This window comes from Synchiropus splendidus, chromosome 6 (assembly GCF_027744825.2).
Source record: "Synchiropus splendidus isolate RoL2022-P1 chromosome 6, RoL_Sspl_1.0, whole genome shotgun sequence".
NCBI lineage: Eukaryota > Metazoa > Chordata > Actinopteri > Syngnathiformes > Callionymidae > Synchiropus > Synchiropus splendidus.
Genome location: NC_071339.1, coordinates 25,894,710 through 25,912,115, shown reverse-complemented (window position 1 = coordinate 25,912,115; position 17,406 = coordinate 25,894,710). Strand labels below are relative to the sequence as shown.

Below are 17,406 nucleotides of genomic sequence, written 5' to 3'. Positions count from 1 at the left end.
CTTCCCAGCTACACCACTCTTGTAGGAGTTCTGCAGGAAGTTCAAAGGAGGAGTTCAAAGCCCCCAGAAGAAAGGAGTTCACTCTGTTGTCTGTTGTTGAGCAAGCGCACTTGGTGGAACATCCCTTTGATGTCCCCGCTGATGGCCACAGGGTGCTCTCGGAACCTCAGTAAAACTCCAAGGAGCGAAGCACCAAGGGTTGGACCAGACAGCAGATGTTGGTTCAGCGTCTGTCCGAGGTAGGAATGGGAGCAGTTGAAGACCAAACGATTGTTCCCATTATGGTGCACAAGGTGGTGGGGAATGTACCAGCACTCCTCTGGCGGTTTCGCTTCTTTCACTTCTTGCACGGCGCCAGACGTGATGAGCTTCTGCATTTCTGCACAGTAATCTTTGGCTTTCTGAGGTTCTCTGAGGAGCCGACATTCCGTACTGCGCAACAATGGCATGACGGACTCCTTTGGGGCATGTAGCAGTGGCATTTTCTCATGACGCAGTAATGGAGTTGCATATCTGAAAATACCATCCACCTCTACCCTGGCAGTTCTGGACTTAAGCAGTGCAACAGTATGATTATCAAGCTTGGAGCGAGTCACTTCTCTCTCAGGGTGTTGGGGTACGACATCCAGTTTCCAGAGTCTCTCAACATGCTGGAAAATCTCATCCAGGTGTGGTGGGGAGGTGGTCAAGAGGCACTGCGTACTGTGAGATAGCCGCCCCGTATCTCGAACGGGACCTTGAAGAGTCCAGCCCAGCCTTGTATGTACGGCAGCTGGCCCCCCGGGGGGGCCCAGCCTGACTGGCTCAACCGGTGTTATAAGGTGAGGTTGATCAGAACCAATCAGCAGGAAGGGGGTAGCATTCTTAAAGGCCGGGATCGGAAGACCATGCATGTGCTTAAACTTCCGTTGGAGACGTTCCATTGGATAGGTGTATGGGGCAAGGCTGAGGTTGTTAGCTGTAAAGGCGTTTGTGATTTTATGCAAGTTATTTGGACGATCCACTGAGGAAACTTGGAATGACACAGTTTGTCCATGCAATACCTGGACATCGTGGCGAACTGTTCGGAGAGGGAGGTTTTCTGGACTGCCGTTCATGTTCAGACATTTTGCTGCTTCTGCGAGCAGCATTGTCCTTTCATTGTCCTTTTCGTGTAAAACAGTTACTGTCTGCCTTCCTGCACGACCCTCCCCTTTGGTGGTGAACCTCTCCTTACCACTACGCACAGCGACATGACTATCATATCCCTGACACCAGGATTCATACCGAAGCCACTCAGCTAAGTCAGTCAAGGTGTGACTAGTTCTGGAATTGTAATGGTGGCGGCGAAAGTCTGCCCGCAGTTCTGGGGGAAGCTTACTCAACAGCCTAGCAACGTGAGAACCACACTTGAGTTCAACTTCTCCTTCTGAACCTAGTGTCTGTAGAAGACCCACCAAGGACTGAATCTGGAGGGAAAACTTCTGAAAGGCTGTGCTATCTCCACGCCTGACTTCTGGAGCTTCAAGAACTGTGGCTATCGTCCGAAGTGCCAGCTGGTGAGGTTGTCCAAACTTGTCATGGAGAGCTGCCATGATCTCAGTGTAGGGGTTTGGGGAATTCAAGTAGGCGTCCGCAATCAGCTTGGCTTCTTCCAGCTTCAGATGGTCGAGCAGAACTTGATATTTGAAGAGCTAAGAGGCTGTTGGAGGAAGTAGGTTCTCCAGAGCAATGTGTAGTCGAGAGAACTCACTGGGGTCTGGTTGGATGAATTTTGGAATTGTTGGGGGGGGTCCTCTGTAGACTTGATCTACTGGAGGAGGAGGGGCAGAACTGTGGACGGGCTGCTGAGACTGGTGTTGAACATAGGTGCTGGATGCACAGTCATTTGCGGGTGGAGCTGGGAGGGGCCGAACCTGATGTGCATCAATATTCAGGTTTTGCATGCTATGACGAAGGTCTACAGTTGGTTCAGGCCAGGGTGGAGGATCAGGCCAGTCTCCTTCATCCTCCTCTACTGATAGTTCAAAGCTGTTACTCTTCCCTGCATGCTTTCCAGGTTGACCCATAACGGCATGCAAGGAACGGGTTACATCCAGTAGTTCTTTCATCTCCTTTTGTGTCTCATGTAGCTCCTTCAGACCTGATTCGAAGGCTCTTTGGGTATGATATAGTCGGGAGCTCTCGTCATAGCTACTTCTTCCTTCGTAATGTGGGTCCCAGTCTGGAGGTCCTGGAGAAGCTGACAAATCGCTGTAAAGCTCACTGTCCTGGAAGCGAACTGAAGCAAGCGGAGGCATCTCATAATGAGCCGCATCCTCATGGTAGCGTCCGTAGTAAGGCGGTGATACTTGTCTCCTCTGGGTTGGGGTCTCCCATGATTGAGGTGTAGGCTTGCCTGGTGGAGGACGGTCTTCTTGCCGACTGCCAATGTAGTCCACTTGGAAGTCCTGGAATCTCGCTGGACGTTGTGGTCTTCGCTTTGGCCGCACGTCCGGGTACATCTCTCTAGGGTCCATCGTAGATTCTTTATCCGGCTCGAAGGACCACTTAATGTTGAGGAGGAAGGACGATGATGATGCTGGTTCGGATAACTGATAAAGAATCCACGATGGTTGGCCGGTCAGACCACAGGAGTTCAAGAGATGTGTAAACTGTGTGGTTTATTTGTCCAAGTTCTTGATATATATATATATATATATATATATATATATATATATATATATATATATATATATATATATATATATATATATAGTTTCTGTGAAATAACACACAGAAGACAATTATACAAAATTATACAAATTACAATACAATGGTCACACCTTAATGGACAAAACATGTCAAAGAAACCGATTCTCATTCCGTGGGAACGGGCACCATCGTGTGGTGGACAAACGCCACTACCCGCACACGGTCCATTGGATCACGTGACCACTTAACACGCCGCAAAGGGCGGTGGCTAATTGCTGGAGCATCCTTCGGCGACGACGGACTACTACTACTATATCAAATGCACACAAGGCAACGCTCACAACTACGGACTAACCAAACACTGAAAGGCAACTATGGTGAAAACAAACACTGACTTTGGTCATGTACTTGGAACTTAAGACAAAAAACCCAGGAGGACGAGCCGCAGCCAACTACTCTCAGAGCGAACTTCAACCACTACTGCGCATGTCAAAACTGCCACGCAACGTGTGACGTCATCTTAAAGGGAGCCTTCTGTACACTATGTTTGTGACATATGATATAATAATAATACATTATAACATATATGTAGATAGAAATTTTAACCCCCACACCCCAACACTCATTCTTCAAACAATCTTTTGGTTTCAGGTGAAGTGCTTGCTGTTCTTGAAGGAGCTGAGTTACACAAACAACACCACATGCATGTTGAGGCACTACCGAGCCTTGAATGAAAATGAACGTGCACAACCCGCGCCAAGTAACAACCCACAATCATTTAAAATGCCATGTCCCTCACTGTGGCCGAAACATAACAACATGATCGAATGTAATGTGTCTGTGTAGGTACCAGGAAACATGCTGTGGATCAGGCTTCGGTTGCCATGGTTGTGAAGGATTCCCAGCCTTTCACACTGGTGGAAGATCAGGGATTTAGGAGCCTCCTGGATCTCCTCGAGCCTACCTATATTATTCCAACTAGACAGGTGAGTATTGTATATCCATAATGTATGCTGTTTGTTGTATGGTAAATGACAGGTGCCATAGCAGTGGGCAGCAGTAGATCAGGTGGTTGAGCAGGTTGTCCAATGACTGCAGGGTTGGCGGTTCAAATCCCGCTCCCACCAAGTTGCTTTCATAGTGTCATTGGGTTAGACCTAATCTCCCTCGCCTCGTGTGAATGAACTCTGAGGTGCTTTGAGTGTCATGAAAAGCGCTATATAAATCTGAGGCATTATTGTTTATTTTATTTTCCAGGCTCTAAAGGCAATGGTCGAGGAGAGATTCCATGCCGAAATGCAGAAGGCAAAAGAAGAGGTCCAGAAAGCTAAAGCTTGCAGTCTGACTGCAGACATGTGGACCTCTATGGACATGGAGGCCTATCTTGGTGTGACGTGTCACTTTATTACTGAGGAGGACACTCTGAACACCATCCTGCTGGGAGTGGAACACTTTCCACAGAGCCACACAGCAGAGAACTTAGCCCAGGCAAAGACAAAAATTATGGCAGAATGGGGAATAAAAGATTAGGTCAAATGCCTGGTCACAGATGCGGCATCCAATATGATAGCCTGTGCACACACTCTTGGTGTAAGGCAAAGCATATGTGTTGCACATTCCCTTAATTTGATTGTGCGAAAGTCATTTGACCAGGTCCCCATATTGTCTGAAATAAGAGCAAAAACCAGAAAAATTGTGGCCTACTTCCGGACCTCCACAACTGCTAAAGAACGCCTTGGCCACATGCAAGAGTCCATGGGAAGAACAAAACATAAGTTGCTAATGGAGGTAGAAACACGCTGGAACAGCACACTGCTTATGCTCCAGCGTGTCTTTGAGCAGCGGGAAGCCATGGGGGCTGCCCTTGCTTTACTGTCACAACTCACATCCAGTGACTTCAAAACAATTGAAGAAATCATTAAAGTGCTTGGCCCATTCCACCAGGCCACTGTTAAGCTGTCAGAGGAGAAACGGATGTCTGGGTCTAAAGTGATACCACTGATGAAAATGCTTCTGCATGCAGTGAACTGCGAAGCTTCTAATGTGACCACAGAAACACCAAAAATGTTGACAGACATTTTAAAAGTAAGGCTGAGGGATCATCTGGCCAAACTAGAGACTGCCAGTGTAATGACACTGGCAACACTGCTGGATCCACGCTTGAAAGTACTGGGATTCCACAGTGAGTTGAGAGCAAATGAGGCCGTAGAAAGACTGAAAACGGAGTGCGCCAACATAATCTCTCTGCCATCAATTCCTCCACAAAGGCCTCAAGTGAAGGATGAAAATGCGGCAGCACAATCAACATTTTATATCTGTTTTCATGTTTACTATAATACTATGATGAAGTGCTGTCTTTTTTTTTAGGTGGTGGGAACCTGTGGAGTCTATTTGACACGTCGGTAAATGAGAGTCGGGGCGTGTCCAATGCTGAAGCTGAGGCTATTGTGGAAGTGCAACGGTACCTCATCCAAAAATACATTTCAAGAAATGAGGACCCACTGTTGTTTTGGAAGGACCACAAAACCACATATCCACACCTTTACCAGTTGGCAATTTGGTTCCTTTGCACGCCTGCTTCTCTCCCTGCGAGAAGATTTTCTCAAAGGCATGGGAAATCATATCCAAAAAAAGGAATCGACTGAGCCCCAACACAGTGAAAATGATTGAATATGTCCAAGTTACACAAGCACATCAAGTAACTGAACATACAACTGACAAATCAACGGACAGTTAACCACATAACATCTGGGTTACATCCAATGACCAGCAGATGTCAGCAATGAGCTATTAAATGAGGCCTCGACTGATCAGCCTTTTGGTTAAGCAATTGGCCCAAAAGACTCGATACATTCACGGGGCTTCATCCCGCCATCACTACTAAGAAGGGACCAGACAATAAACACGCACGCACAAGCCAAATCTATCAATCACATAGGAAAGCAATGGCACAAGAGGAAGATCAGATGTGAAGTGACCTTCTGCCAAACCAGTCTGGAGCCAAGGTGTTGAAATCAGCGAGGTTTGATTGCAAAATTGGTCCCAGCTGTGTAGCTGTGAAGCTGCAGGAAAGCAGGAGAGGAAACAGAAAAACACACAACTGGGGAACAACAAAATAAAAGTGCTGAACATGGACATGACAAAAAGCTCAAGTAAAGTCAGGTCTGTGTTCCAAAGTTGATAGCAGAAGCAGGAGTTCAGGAACAGTGTCCTGGTTAAAGGTAGAGGGAGGTTGGTGTTTGGCAAACTGAAACAAATGGAAGAAGTGAAAATGGGAAAATACTGTATCACAGATGCCAGTGTCTGTGATGTGGATATTATAAAATAATTTTGGGGGGGATTCGATTTAAAAAAGAATCTTATTATTTGGATAATTTATGATTAATTAGTCCCAATTAATCGCAGTTTAATCATACAAGAATATTTGCCACAAGAAGCCACATCCTTCAATTGGACCCATATGGACCGATACATACATTTAAACAACAAAATATTGTTTATTTTACATCAGTTTGACAATAGCACAATAAATCACGATGGTGGCGATATTCAAGTTTTTATACCACCTTATTTAAACTAAAGCTCTTTTAATGTCATGAAAATATTTGTATAAAAATTTCAATTTTATAAGAATTTCAAGTACATCCAGAGTAGTGGAAACCCTGGCCATTGTTAGAGAAAAATTAATTAATAATAATAATTAATTAATTATAATAATTCAATTGAATTTAATTATGTTTTTGTTGTAATTAGTTAATCATAATAATAAGTTGTAATTAATTAATTGTAATTAACTCGTTAAAGTCCCACGCCTAATTAAAATAGATTCTGTATAAAATTATGGCATGCTGCTGATGTTTAGTGCATTTTTAAACAATGCCTACTGTCTCATGGAATATTGAATAGTTACTTTTTCTTGTCATGTGTCATTGCAGGCCATCAAAACAAGGTTTGCACGTGTCCTCGGAAGTGAGGATTCTGTCCTGGTGCTGTGACGCTACCAAAATTCAAGCTTCGTTGGCTGCATGGTCCGAAGCGGAGGGATCTGGTGAAGGCAAGTCTGCTGCCACCACCACCACCACGCAGCAACTGTCTACCAGCAGAGAGGAGGAGTTCTTTGGCTTTGCAGAGAACAAAGAAGCTTCATACCTCAAATCAAAGAAGAAACAGGTTGAGGCATTCTGAATCAATTTCCATTGATAAAAAAATGTCTCTCAAACTTAATGCAGCCACTCCCTCCGTTGCCCCAGTATAAGGTCTATTTAGCCTTGGGAGAACTGATTCTCCCTCCAAAGAGAAACACGCTGTCAGAGCTCAAGTTTGAGAAGCTTCTCCACATGAGGTACAGTCATTGGTTTGTGGGATAGCAATGTTGATGAGTGAAATTCCTAAATGTCTTACTACCACTACTGAAGCACTTTATGCAGCATTTTTTATTTAATTTGTTATTTTATTTATCATAATATCTAGAGTTACGAAAATAATTTATTTTGTTTGTGTGGCTGAAAATATTTGTGTTACCAAGCCATTGTCACTGCAGTTAATTTCCCAGTTTGGTATAGTTGTGTTTCTGTTTTATGATTCTCAGCATTGCACTATTTGCACTATTGTTTGTTCTTGCTGCTGTTTGTTCTGTAAAAGACTTGATTTTTGTTTTCACTGCTAAAAGTATAGGTTATACTCCAAATAATTACAATAAATATGACTATCAAAAGTTTCAATATTGTCATTCATTCAGCTGCTCTCACTGTCATGGCCCCTCACACCATGCTTTTATTTTGTCAGCTACTTCCTGCTCCTGTGTGTGTGTCTTTAACTCTCTTGACAGTGTCGGGCGTGAATATATCGTGAATGTTTCTACACGGTGGTTTGCTTTTGGACTCCTGTTCTGAACATTTTGGCCTTTTACTTCCACATATTTTTTTTCTTCCTGGATTGACTTTTTTTTTGCCTTTGTGCCTGAGAATTTTTGTAAGTTTATTCTATTTGATGTTTTCTTGTTTCTTAGTTCCTTGTCACTCGTGCCCGACCTGTTGTCAGTGTGTTTCTGGACTCTTTTGATGCTCCCTGGATTTCGGTTGAGCTTGCTCCGTTGGAGTTCCTCTTAGTTATTTGTTTGGACTCGGGCCAGGCCCCATTTGTGTTGGCTCTTGTCTTGGACTCTTTGTGGGCATATTGGTATCAGCCTTTCTATACTTCCTGCGCTTGGCTTCTCCACATTGTCTGAGCCGTGACACTCGCACTGCCATTGCACCTTCAGGTCACTAAGTGGTGACTTTGTAATAGAACTGAACTTGAAGTTGGGTAGGGCTTATAGATTGACTATCTCTGAGATCTCAACAATGGCAATATAGCAAATCCTGATCCTGAAATAAATAATCCATCAAATGTAACAGGCAAATAAAACGGAAAGGTAAATGCATGCTGAAAAAAATTGGACACGTTTGTCATTAATGGCAGATCTAACAACAATTTGTGATGAGTCATTGAAATGCCTGAGCTTGGGTTGAGTGCAGTTCACCACTCCCGCAAAGTCTTTTGTCATTTTGTGATGGAAACCACAGATTTTTTTTTTTCCTTTTTCAAAGAAGTGGGGCGAATGTGATAATACATTGGGTGGGCGCACATGGAACTGAGGTACGCGATGCAGGTGCTGCTAGCGGCAGCTAACTTTAGCTCACTCTAAATACGTTTAGTAAATCACAAATGACTAATTGTACAGCTATAACCGATATGTAACTTTACTCTAAGCACATAATTTTGGGTACACTCACCAGCGAACAAACACACAAGGTGTAGTGATCATTGTGTGGAAACGCATCAAGCGTTTCCACACAATGATGTTGATACTGTCACTGAATGCCAACACCTGCTGGACATAAAAAAAATCCCTGCAGCCACCTACCTGACAGACTGAATTGACACTGATTTGGTGAACTACTGTATACAATGACATCATTTTTCCAATGTTTTTAAATTTTCTCAATTAAATTATACCTTGAAATTCATTTGAATTAGAATGGAAGGAGACAAGGCTTGGAAATGATTATATATATATATATATATATATATATATATATATATATATATATATATATTTATTAAAAATACCACAAGGGGTTAGTGAAAGGATGCTCTTGATTATTGTGCTTTGTTATTATTGGAATTGGCCAGCGTCCACTTCATAGTACTTTTGTAAAAGTTCTTGTAATGCCATCCCACAGGAGATGAATGAGATGGAATACAGTGAAACAAGAGAGCCATCACAAATGAACATGACAGGCCTCCTCACTGCTTGAGTTACATACAGCCTTAGGAAAACTGTTTGGAATGCCTGCAGGAAATATGGCACACCTCACCACATCAGCTTTCAGGGTGTGCTCATCATTTATGTCGATGGTGAAGGTGACAGGGCAATCCTCGGAAATCCTCAAATCGGCAATAACCAGAGCATTTAAAAAGTGAACTGGTTTTAGGGGAATGTAATGTTTTCGATGAGTGCTGTTTAAAGGTAAAGCTGCAGTGTGGATGGACTGTTATAATTCCTTTCGAAACGACATCAGTCCATTGCAGCCCAGTAAAGCCTCCTTTTTGAGTTTTCCTTAAGTCAAGCCATTCCTTTTTGTCGACAAAAAAAAAACAAAAAAACGGGGCAGACGTGGCATTTGACATATGAAATATGGTTCTTTATCACTGGGATCTGATGATGTGGTCAGAGGTTCCATGTCATTACCCTATAAATATAATTATGAATAATTTAATTTCCACCAATGCCATATGAATTTGGGGAAACCTACATCTACATAAACATAAAATCTAGATAATAAACAAATCTAGAAATACTTATACCATTAAGGCTAGACATTCAGGCTCCTCCATGGCGAAGACAATACATATATATATATATATATATATATATATATATATATATATATATATATATATATATATATATATATATATATATATATATATATATATATAAATGGTGGGACTTTGACGAATCAATTACGATTAATTAATTACAACATCATTACAATTAATTACAACTTTATTTATTTATTTATTTTTTTTAATTTAACAGTTTGCTCTCCAGACAACAGGGAACCTTTGTAAGTGCAGGAGTTCCTGGTCCACTGATCCGTTGATGCACAAGACACGTGGCAGCTAGGATGATAACAACAACAACAACAACAAACATGGAGGAATCCCTGAACAAAAGCAAACAAAAGCACGTGTTTGCTTTTGTTCAGGGAGGTTTTTCACTACACAATGGCCAGGGTTTCCACTACTACACTACAAATATTTTCAAGACATTAAAAGAGCTTTTTTTTCAAAAAGGTGATATAAAAACTTATTGACACCATCATGATTTATTGTGCTATTGTCAAAATGAAAATAAACAATATTTTGTTGTTTAAATGTATGTATGGCTCCATCATTCGTTTCAGTAATATACCAAATTCATCCAAATTGAAAAATGTGGCTTCTTGTGGCAAATATTCTTATACCATTAAACAGTGATTAATTGAGATTAATTCATCACAAATTCTGTCATTAACTCAATTTTTTTAATTGAATCCCACCACTTTACTTCAGAATTCTATTAAAAAAACAAAACAAAAAAACATGTATATTAGCCAGGCATCCTGAATGTGAATCCAATGAAAGATTCCACTAACCCCTTGTGGTACTTTTTATATATATTTTTTTAAATATGCATGTTATTATATGACAATGTGTGTATTTATTTGTAAAAGACGTTAAAGCCATATTCTTACAATACATAAAGTCTATTTATTTCAGAACACAGCACATTGTTATCGGTCATCTCAGTAAAACACAACAAACATTTCGACACATTCAACACTTCACTGGAGCTTTCGGTGTCGCTACCGTAACTGCACAAATACACACACTTTTTTTTGTTGTGAAAAGGCGGGATGGGTATATGTAGATTGCAGGCTTGCGTGATGCCGGTGTTTTTATTCATGTCACAACAATCAGCTTACCAGTGTGCTTCGCGTTCTTGCCTTACCACGCCTTGCTAGTGATGAGGGTTAGGTTAGGCTAACCCTAACGCCAACTCTACACCGGTTAAGCACAACGTGAAGCCATGCCTCGTCGCCATTAAGTTATATCCTTTCACATATATATGGACAACAGGAAAGCACAGTCGTACTGTATCTCATGTCTGCCATTATTCACTCTATCACTCACTGGATGCTCAAAATCATGCAATGGCAAATGAGGGAAGTTGTATTTATATGAATAAGTGTTTTTTTTTAACATTTGTTATCCCAATGTTGTCAAAATATTTGTTTTCATTTGTTATACCGTTACAGGTGCCGATATACTTTGTAGGGCAGCCTCTTCTGAAGACTGAGAGTCTCCTTTCTTGGTGGAAGGCAAATGAACGCCTGTTCTCAGCAACTGGATATATCATCTCAAAGAAGAGAACCAGCTCAACATACCAGCCTTAATTTTCAGATGGCACACTTCTTCTGATTTGAACAAACATGTCAGTGAAGCCTCATGTCAATTTTTCGAGTGCCACCTACTGAGCTGTGAAAATAATGGCAGTATTTCATGAAGCCTTGGCAGAACTTCACTTCTGCTGTTGCAGAGAGTGTAGGACCACCATAACTCAATTAAAAACTGGTTTGATTCAGATTTTGAACCACACGTCAACTCAAGACATTGTCATCAAGGGTTTGTGAGACTTTTTCGTTTGTTCAGCACTTTTTATCAGAGGTTTCAATCCGAGTTCCAGAGGGGTGGATAATACGGTGGAAATCACAGGCAAGTTGTCAGGGTTCCCCTCTGTAAGAAGCCAAAGTGGTTTGTGCTTGGTTTCAAGCCGAGGACCTTCCACACGTTGGGCAGATGTGTTAACCACCACACTGCAGATACATGACAAGCCTTTTTTTCAAATGATGGCATGAAAGACACCGAACCATCGAGTGCCATGAACAGTTCAAGTATTTTTTAATGAACGCACTGATGAACGGAACATGACAGGTAGTAGTGAGCATTGTTGAGATGAACTGTGATAACTCAAAGTTTCAAATCACATCCCAAACTGATCGTTGTTCTTGAACCAAAGGCATTAACCCTGTGGTGGGAAAACTGGTCCTCAAAGGGTCGGGTTGGGAAGGTCACGTCTCTGACAACCCAGTCTCACTGAAAAACATGCAATAATGAAGTTTGTCAATCCATTTGACAGAAATGTTTCAAAAAACGTCACCTTGGTATATTTTACTTCTCAATAGCTTTCAGGTTTCTCCGCTGTCTGAACACAAAATATGGCGAACATCCGTTCTATTTTTCATTTTATTTTTTTAGTGTGGGTCTCGATGAACTACTTGTATTGTGACGTTTGCTCATCTCGCGTGCAATTCTTATGTAAATTGCTATTTTTATAATAATAAAAGTGTCAGTAGAGTTTTGCTCGCATTTCTAGGGACAATTTATTCTTTATTGTCATACTACCCACTCGGTTTATGTATATGACACTTGTTTCTTTTTTTTTTTTTTTTTTTTTTGTTTTGGCCCAAATTCTTTTGTGGGTGTCATTGAAATAGTATTATGACGTTTGCACATGTTACCTGTTATTCCACAGTACATTGCAAGATTTAAAAATAATGAAAAGCTTTTGTTATGTTTTGATCACATCATGCTATATTCTTTGCCTTTGTGTTACCTGATCGGTTTATGTATATGATGCTTAGATTTTTCTGTTTCGACCCAGACTCTTTTGTGGGTCTTGATGAAATAGTAGTATAGAGGGTTTTCACGGCATGGCCATCAACATGTCGCTCTTGGCGTGCTCGATGGACAGGATGCTGTACAGCAAAGAGGACCTGACTAGGGAGGAGCTACAGGAGGCCCAGGTAACGATGGCGGCCTTCCTACAAGGTGAGGGGATCGCCGAACATTTGGAGAAGCTGGAGAGCTCACGGAAGACGGCGGCCCCGCTTTCTGGCATGCTGAAAGTGGGCACGGAGAAGAGGCAGGCGCCTCCCCCGTGCAAGCGGCCTAGTTCCCAGTCCGATTGCAGGGAGGACCGAAGGGGTCCACGCCAGGAGGAGAGCAGTGAGGACCGGAGGCGGCAACCATCACGGACCCACGAACAGGAGGTGAGTTAGCCGAGACCAGGCCCTTCCAGCAGCGGTGCTCCACGGAGGGAGGAGACGAAAGACTCCTTCATCTGACTTCAGATTCAATGAAAAATCCCAAAAGTATTCTCTGCCTGGTAATTCATGTACTTGCACGTGGTTCTGCAGTCCTGGCTTGACCCCTGTGGCCTAATACAACGGTTCCTGCTTGTCGACGCGTTTTCCGAGTAGGAGTTACGACGTCACCATCTTCACGGACCACCGGTTCTGATGTGGGGAAGATGACGACCGACCATTTTGTGCGACCCCTAGCGGACGAGTGTGGCTCACGCGGGAGCTTCGGGCATTTTGTCTCTCCACCCTGCACAGTGCAGGAGAGAGAATGTCTCGACCAGGAAGTCTCGTCTTTATTTAAAAAAAAGGGGCGAGAGTGGATCAGGAAGACACGGAGATGGGTTTTTTTGATGATGAGGTGGCTCGATCAAATAGCGACAGCCAGAGACAACGTCCGTGTGAGAGCCTGCAATGTCATGTCGCGGCTCATGTCTGCAGCGCACCCAGTTCAGCCGCTTGAAGCTGGACCCAGTGAAGGACAAGAATCGCTGTCTGGTGCTGTCCGGACAGGCACGTCGGGATCTGATGTTCTGGGACTCTCGCGCACGTCTGATAAGGGGCATGCCGATCAGTTGTGTCCCACGATATCTTCACATGTTCACAGACGCGTCCCTGTCGGGCTGGGGCAGGGCGCTGGACGGAGACAGCGTGGGCGGAGTCTGGTCAGGTCCGCCACATAAATGTTTTGGAGTTCATGGCGGTGGACCTAGTTCTTCGCCACTTTGCTCCTCGCGTGGAAAGGCACCATGTCATGATCAGGTCGGACAACTCGACTGCTGTAGCGTACCTGAACAGACAAGGGGGTGTCAGGTCACCCGCTCTCCACAAGGTGGCAGCATCCATCTTAGAATAGGCGGACAGTCATCTGCTGTCACTGAGAGCACGTCACGTCCCGGTGTTGCTCAATGTGGGAGCAGACGGTATGTCCCGAGGGGGTGCCCTGATGCAGGAGTGGGAGCTGTCGCCTCAAATTATAACATCTGTTTGGAGCCGGTTCGGATTACTGATCTGTTCGCTACAAAAGCGAATGCAAAATGTCCCCTCTGGTTCTCTTTGAGGGCGTCGGACTGCACAGACCTAAACCTAACCATAACCCTTAATCTAGACTGTAGAAGTAAAAATTTTAAGTAGTTAAAAAAGAAACTTTCATCACCTGTACGTGATATAACCATGGATGGATGCGCTTACCAGTAAACGTCAGTTGGTAAAACATGCGAAATTTCCGGTTCCAGTCCCAGAATTTCCAGCTGACCGCATCAGGCAGTGACAGTCTAATAGACAGCATAGTAGCGGATGACAATGCCTGTTTAAAAATTTGTTGACCGTACGTTCGTGCGCCCGCATGCATGCACGGTGAATACGTTTCATTTATTTCGACGAAAATGTGGCACATTCACTAAACTGATTCAGACTAATTTAAAACAAAAAAATGCATTTCCATATTATGATTCTGCGCTCGTTTTTCTCTGTGAATTTGTCGGGAAACATGACAGAGAGCACAGGGGAACAAGAACCGGAGAATGAATAAGAACCAAGCTTTTTTCCTGTCTAGCTTTATTACATCATGACTCAGCGTGTTTCAATAAGGAGCATACATACATACCTATTATTCTGAGGAGAAGGCACTTGATCAGAGTGTTAAAAGTGGAGAGATTTTGCCGTCTGCAATATTCTGACTAGCAGACAATGAATGACAGTTCGCTTTCGAGGTTGCTCTACCATTCTGCCTTAAAGTGTAGCGGTCGGGTTGGAGTTGGGGCAGTGACACCACTCTCAGAATACGCATCTGGGCGGCTCGCCCAGAGAATTTACACAGTCGTAGGGATTGTTTAACAGAGAGTTGGAGAGTCTGACTCCGGGATTTGTGACCGTTCATACTGAAACCTGTCTTCTCAGAAAACATGAAAATAATGTATTTATGTCTAAATGTTACGCATTGTTGCTTTCCCAATTGCAATATGATAAAATCGACTAAACACATTCACAGTGAAGGTGTATATTTGCATTTAATATCCACATGACGTAATGACAAAACAGGACCCTCTTGGTATTAACTGTTGTGACTGGCTGATAACCACCTTGTCCAACCATCTGACTGTATTCTGAAAGAGCAAAAAGTGAGCATTTAAATGTTTTACAAAACATCAAGGCACATTCATGAACAGCATTATCATTCAAAAAACATGTCATAAGTGCTTCGTCTTGCTTCACCAAATTATACAATGGGTTCTGCAAAAGTAAGCAAGGTGTGGTGTTTGTAGTGAGAATTGCATCATTACCATATGAGGTCACGTGATGTGCCAGCCCACTTTGCTCATTACCATATTTGTCATGTGATGCTGCGCCCACTTTGACGCCGACTTGGCAACCAACTTTGCTCAACACCATATTTGGTTGTGTGACGCTCTACCTAATTTGCTCATTACAATATTTGGTCGCGTGACGCACCGCCCACTTTTCTCATTACCATATTTGGTGGCGTGACGCGCGGCCCACTTTGCTCATTACCATATTTGGTGGCGTGACGCGCGGCCCACTTTGTTCATTACCCTCTTTGGTTGTGTGACGCGCCGCCCATGTTGATCATTACACAATTTGGTCGTGTGACGCACCGCCCACATTGTTCATTACCATATTTGGTTGTGTGACGCACCGCCTACTTTGTTCATTACAATATTTGGTCGCATGACGCGCTACCTACTTTGCTCATTACCATATTTGTTGGTGTGACGTGCCGCCCACTTTTCTCATTACCATATTTGGTCGCGTGACGCGCCACCCACTTTGTTCAATATCATATTTGGTTGTGTGACGCGCCACCCATGTTATTCATTACCAAATTTGGTCGTGTGACGCGCCGCCCACGTTGACCATTACCACATTTGGTTGTGTGACGCTCCGCCTACTTTGCTCATTACAAAAATTGGTCGCGTGACGCGCCGCCCACTATGCTCATTACCATATTTGGTGGCGCGACGCGCCACCCACTTTGCCGCCATCTATTTTCACTACCATGTTTGGTCGCGTGATGCGCGACCCACTTTGTTCATTACCATATTTGGTCACATGACGCGTCGCCCTCTTTGATCATTACTATATTTGGTTGTGTGACGTGCCGCCCATGTTGTTCATTACCAAATTTGGTCATGTGACGCGCTGCCCACGTTGTTCAATACCATATTTGGTTGTGTGACGCTCCACCTACTTTACTCATTACAATATTAGGTCACGTGACGCGCGACCCACTTTGTACATCACCATATTTGGTCACGTGACGCGCCGCCCTCTTTGTTCATTACTATATTTGGGTGTGTGACGCGCCGCCCACTTTGTTCTTTACCATATTTGGTGGCGTGACGCGCCGCCCACTTTGCAAATAACCTTATTTGGTCGTTCAACGCACCGTTCACTTTGCTCATAACCAAATATGGTTGCGTGAGGCGACTCCCACTTTGTTCATTACGATATTTGATCATGTGACGCGCCGCCCACTTTGTTCTTCATCATATTTGGTCACGTGACACGCCTCCCACTTTGTTCATTACCATATTTGGTCGCGTGACGCGGCGTCCACTTTGTTCATTACCATATTTGGTTGTGTGACGCACCGCCTACTTTGTTCATTACAATATTTGGTCGCGTGACGCGCCACCAACTTTGCTCATTACCATATTTGGTCGCGTGACGCGCCACCCACTTTGTTCAATACCATATTTGGTTGTGTGACGCGCAACCCACTTTGTTCATTACCATATTTGGTCGCGTGACGCGCCGTCCACGTTGTCCATTACAATATTTGGTTGTGTGACGCTCCGCCTACTTTGCTCATTACAATAATTGGTTGCGTGACGCGCCGCCCACTATGCTCATTACCATATTTGGTCGCGTGACGCGCCACCCACTTTGCCGCCATCTATTCTCACTACCATATTTGGTCGCGTGACGCGCAACCCACTTTGTTCATTACCATATTTGGTCGCGTGACGCGCCACCCACTTTGCCGCCATCTATTCTCACTACCATATTTCGTCGTGTGAAGCTCCGCCCACTTTGCCACCATCATTTCTCACGACCATATTTGGCCACGTGACGCGCCCCTCACTTTGTTCATTACCATATTTGGTTGTGTGACGCTCCGCCCACTTTGCTCATTACCATATTTGGTCGCGTGACGCGTGGCCCACTTTGTTCATTACCATATTTGGTTGTGTGACGCGCCGGCCATGTTGATCATTACCAAATTTGGTCGTGTGACGCGCCGCCCACGTTGTTCATTACCATATATGGTTGTGTGACGCACCGCCTACTTTGCTCATTACAATATTTGTTGGCGTGACGCCCCGCCCACTTTGTTCATTATCATATTTGTTGGCGTGACGCCCTGCCCACTTTGTTTATCACCATATTTGGTCGGGTGACGTGCCGCCCACTGTGTTCTTTGGCATATTTGGTTGTGTCACGCTCCGCCCCCTTTACTCATTTCCATATTTGGTCGCATGAC

At 43.7% G+C, this 17,406-nt stretch overlaps 1 protein-coding gene across 1 annotated transcript; it reads left to right on the top strand.

Moving 5' to 3' along the window:
* Window positions 1-204: 204 nt before the first annotated feature.
* LOC128761120 (uncharacterized) lies at window positions 205-4,450 on the top strand. Its single transcript, XM_053869065.1, has 4 exons — window positions 205-239; window positions 3,325-3,433; window positions 3,520-3,659; window positions 3,931-4,450. The coding sequence occupies exons 1-4, from the start codon at window positions 216-218 to the stop codon at window positions 4,201-4,203; spliced, it is 546 nt and encodes a 181-aa protein (XP_053725040.1). The 5' UTR covers window positions 205-215; the 3' UTR covers window positions 4,204-4,450.
* Window positions 4,451-17,406: the final 12,956 nt, after the last annotated feature.

What these genes read in the sequence shown, in the direction of transcription:
- LOC128761120 (XM_053869065.1), top strand. Translation starts at nt 216, where the DNA reads ATGTTGGTTCAGCGTCTGTCCGAG. An exon ending in ACGTGCACAACCCGCGCCAA is followed by an intron (nt 3,434 to 3,519) that starts GTAACAACCCAC and finishes GTGTCTGTGTAG; the next exon opens with GTACCAGGAAACATGCTGTG. An exon ending in ATATTATTCCAACTAGACAG is followed by an intron (nt 3,660 to 3,930) that starts GTGAGTATTGTA and finishes TTTATTTTCCAG; the next exon opens with GCTCTAAAGGCAATGGTCGA.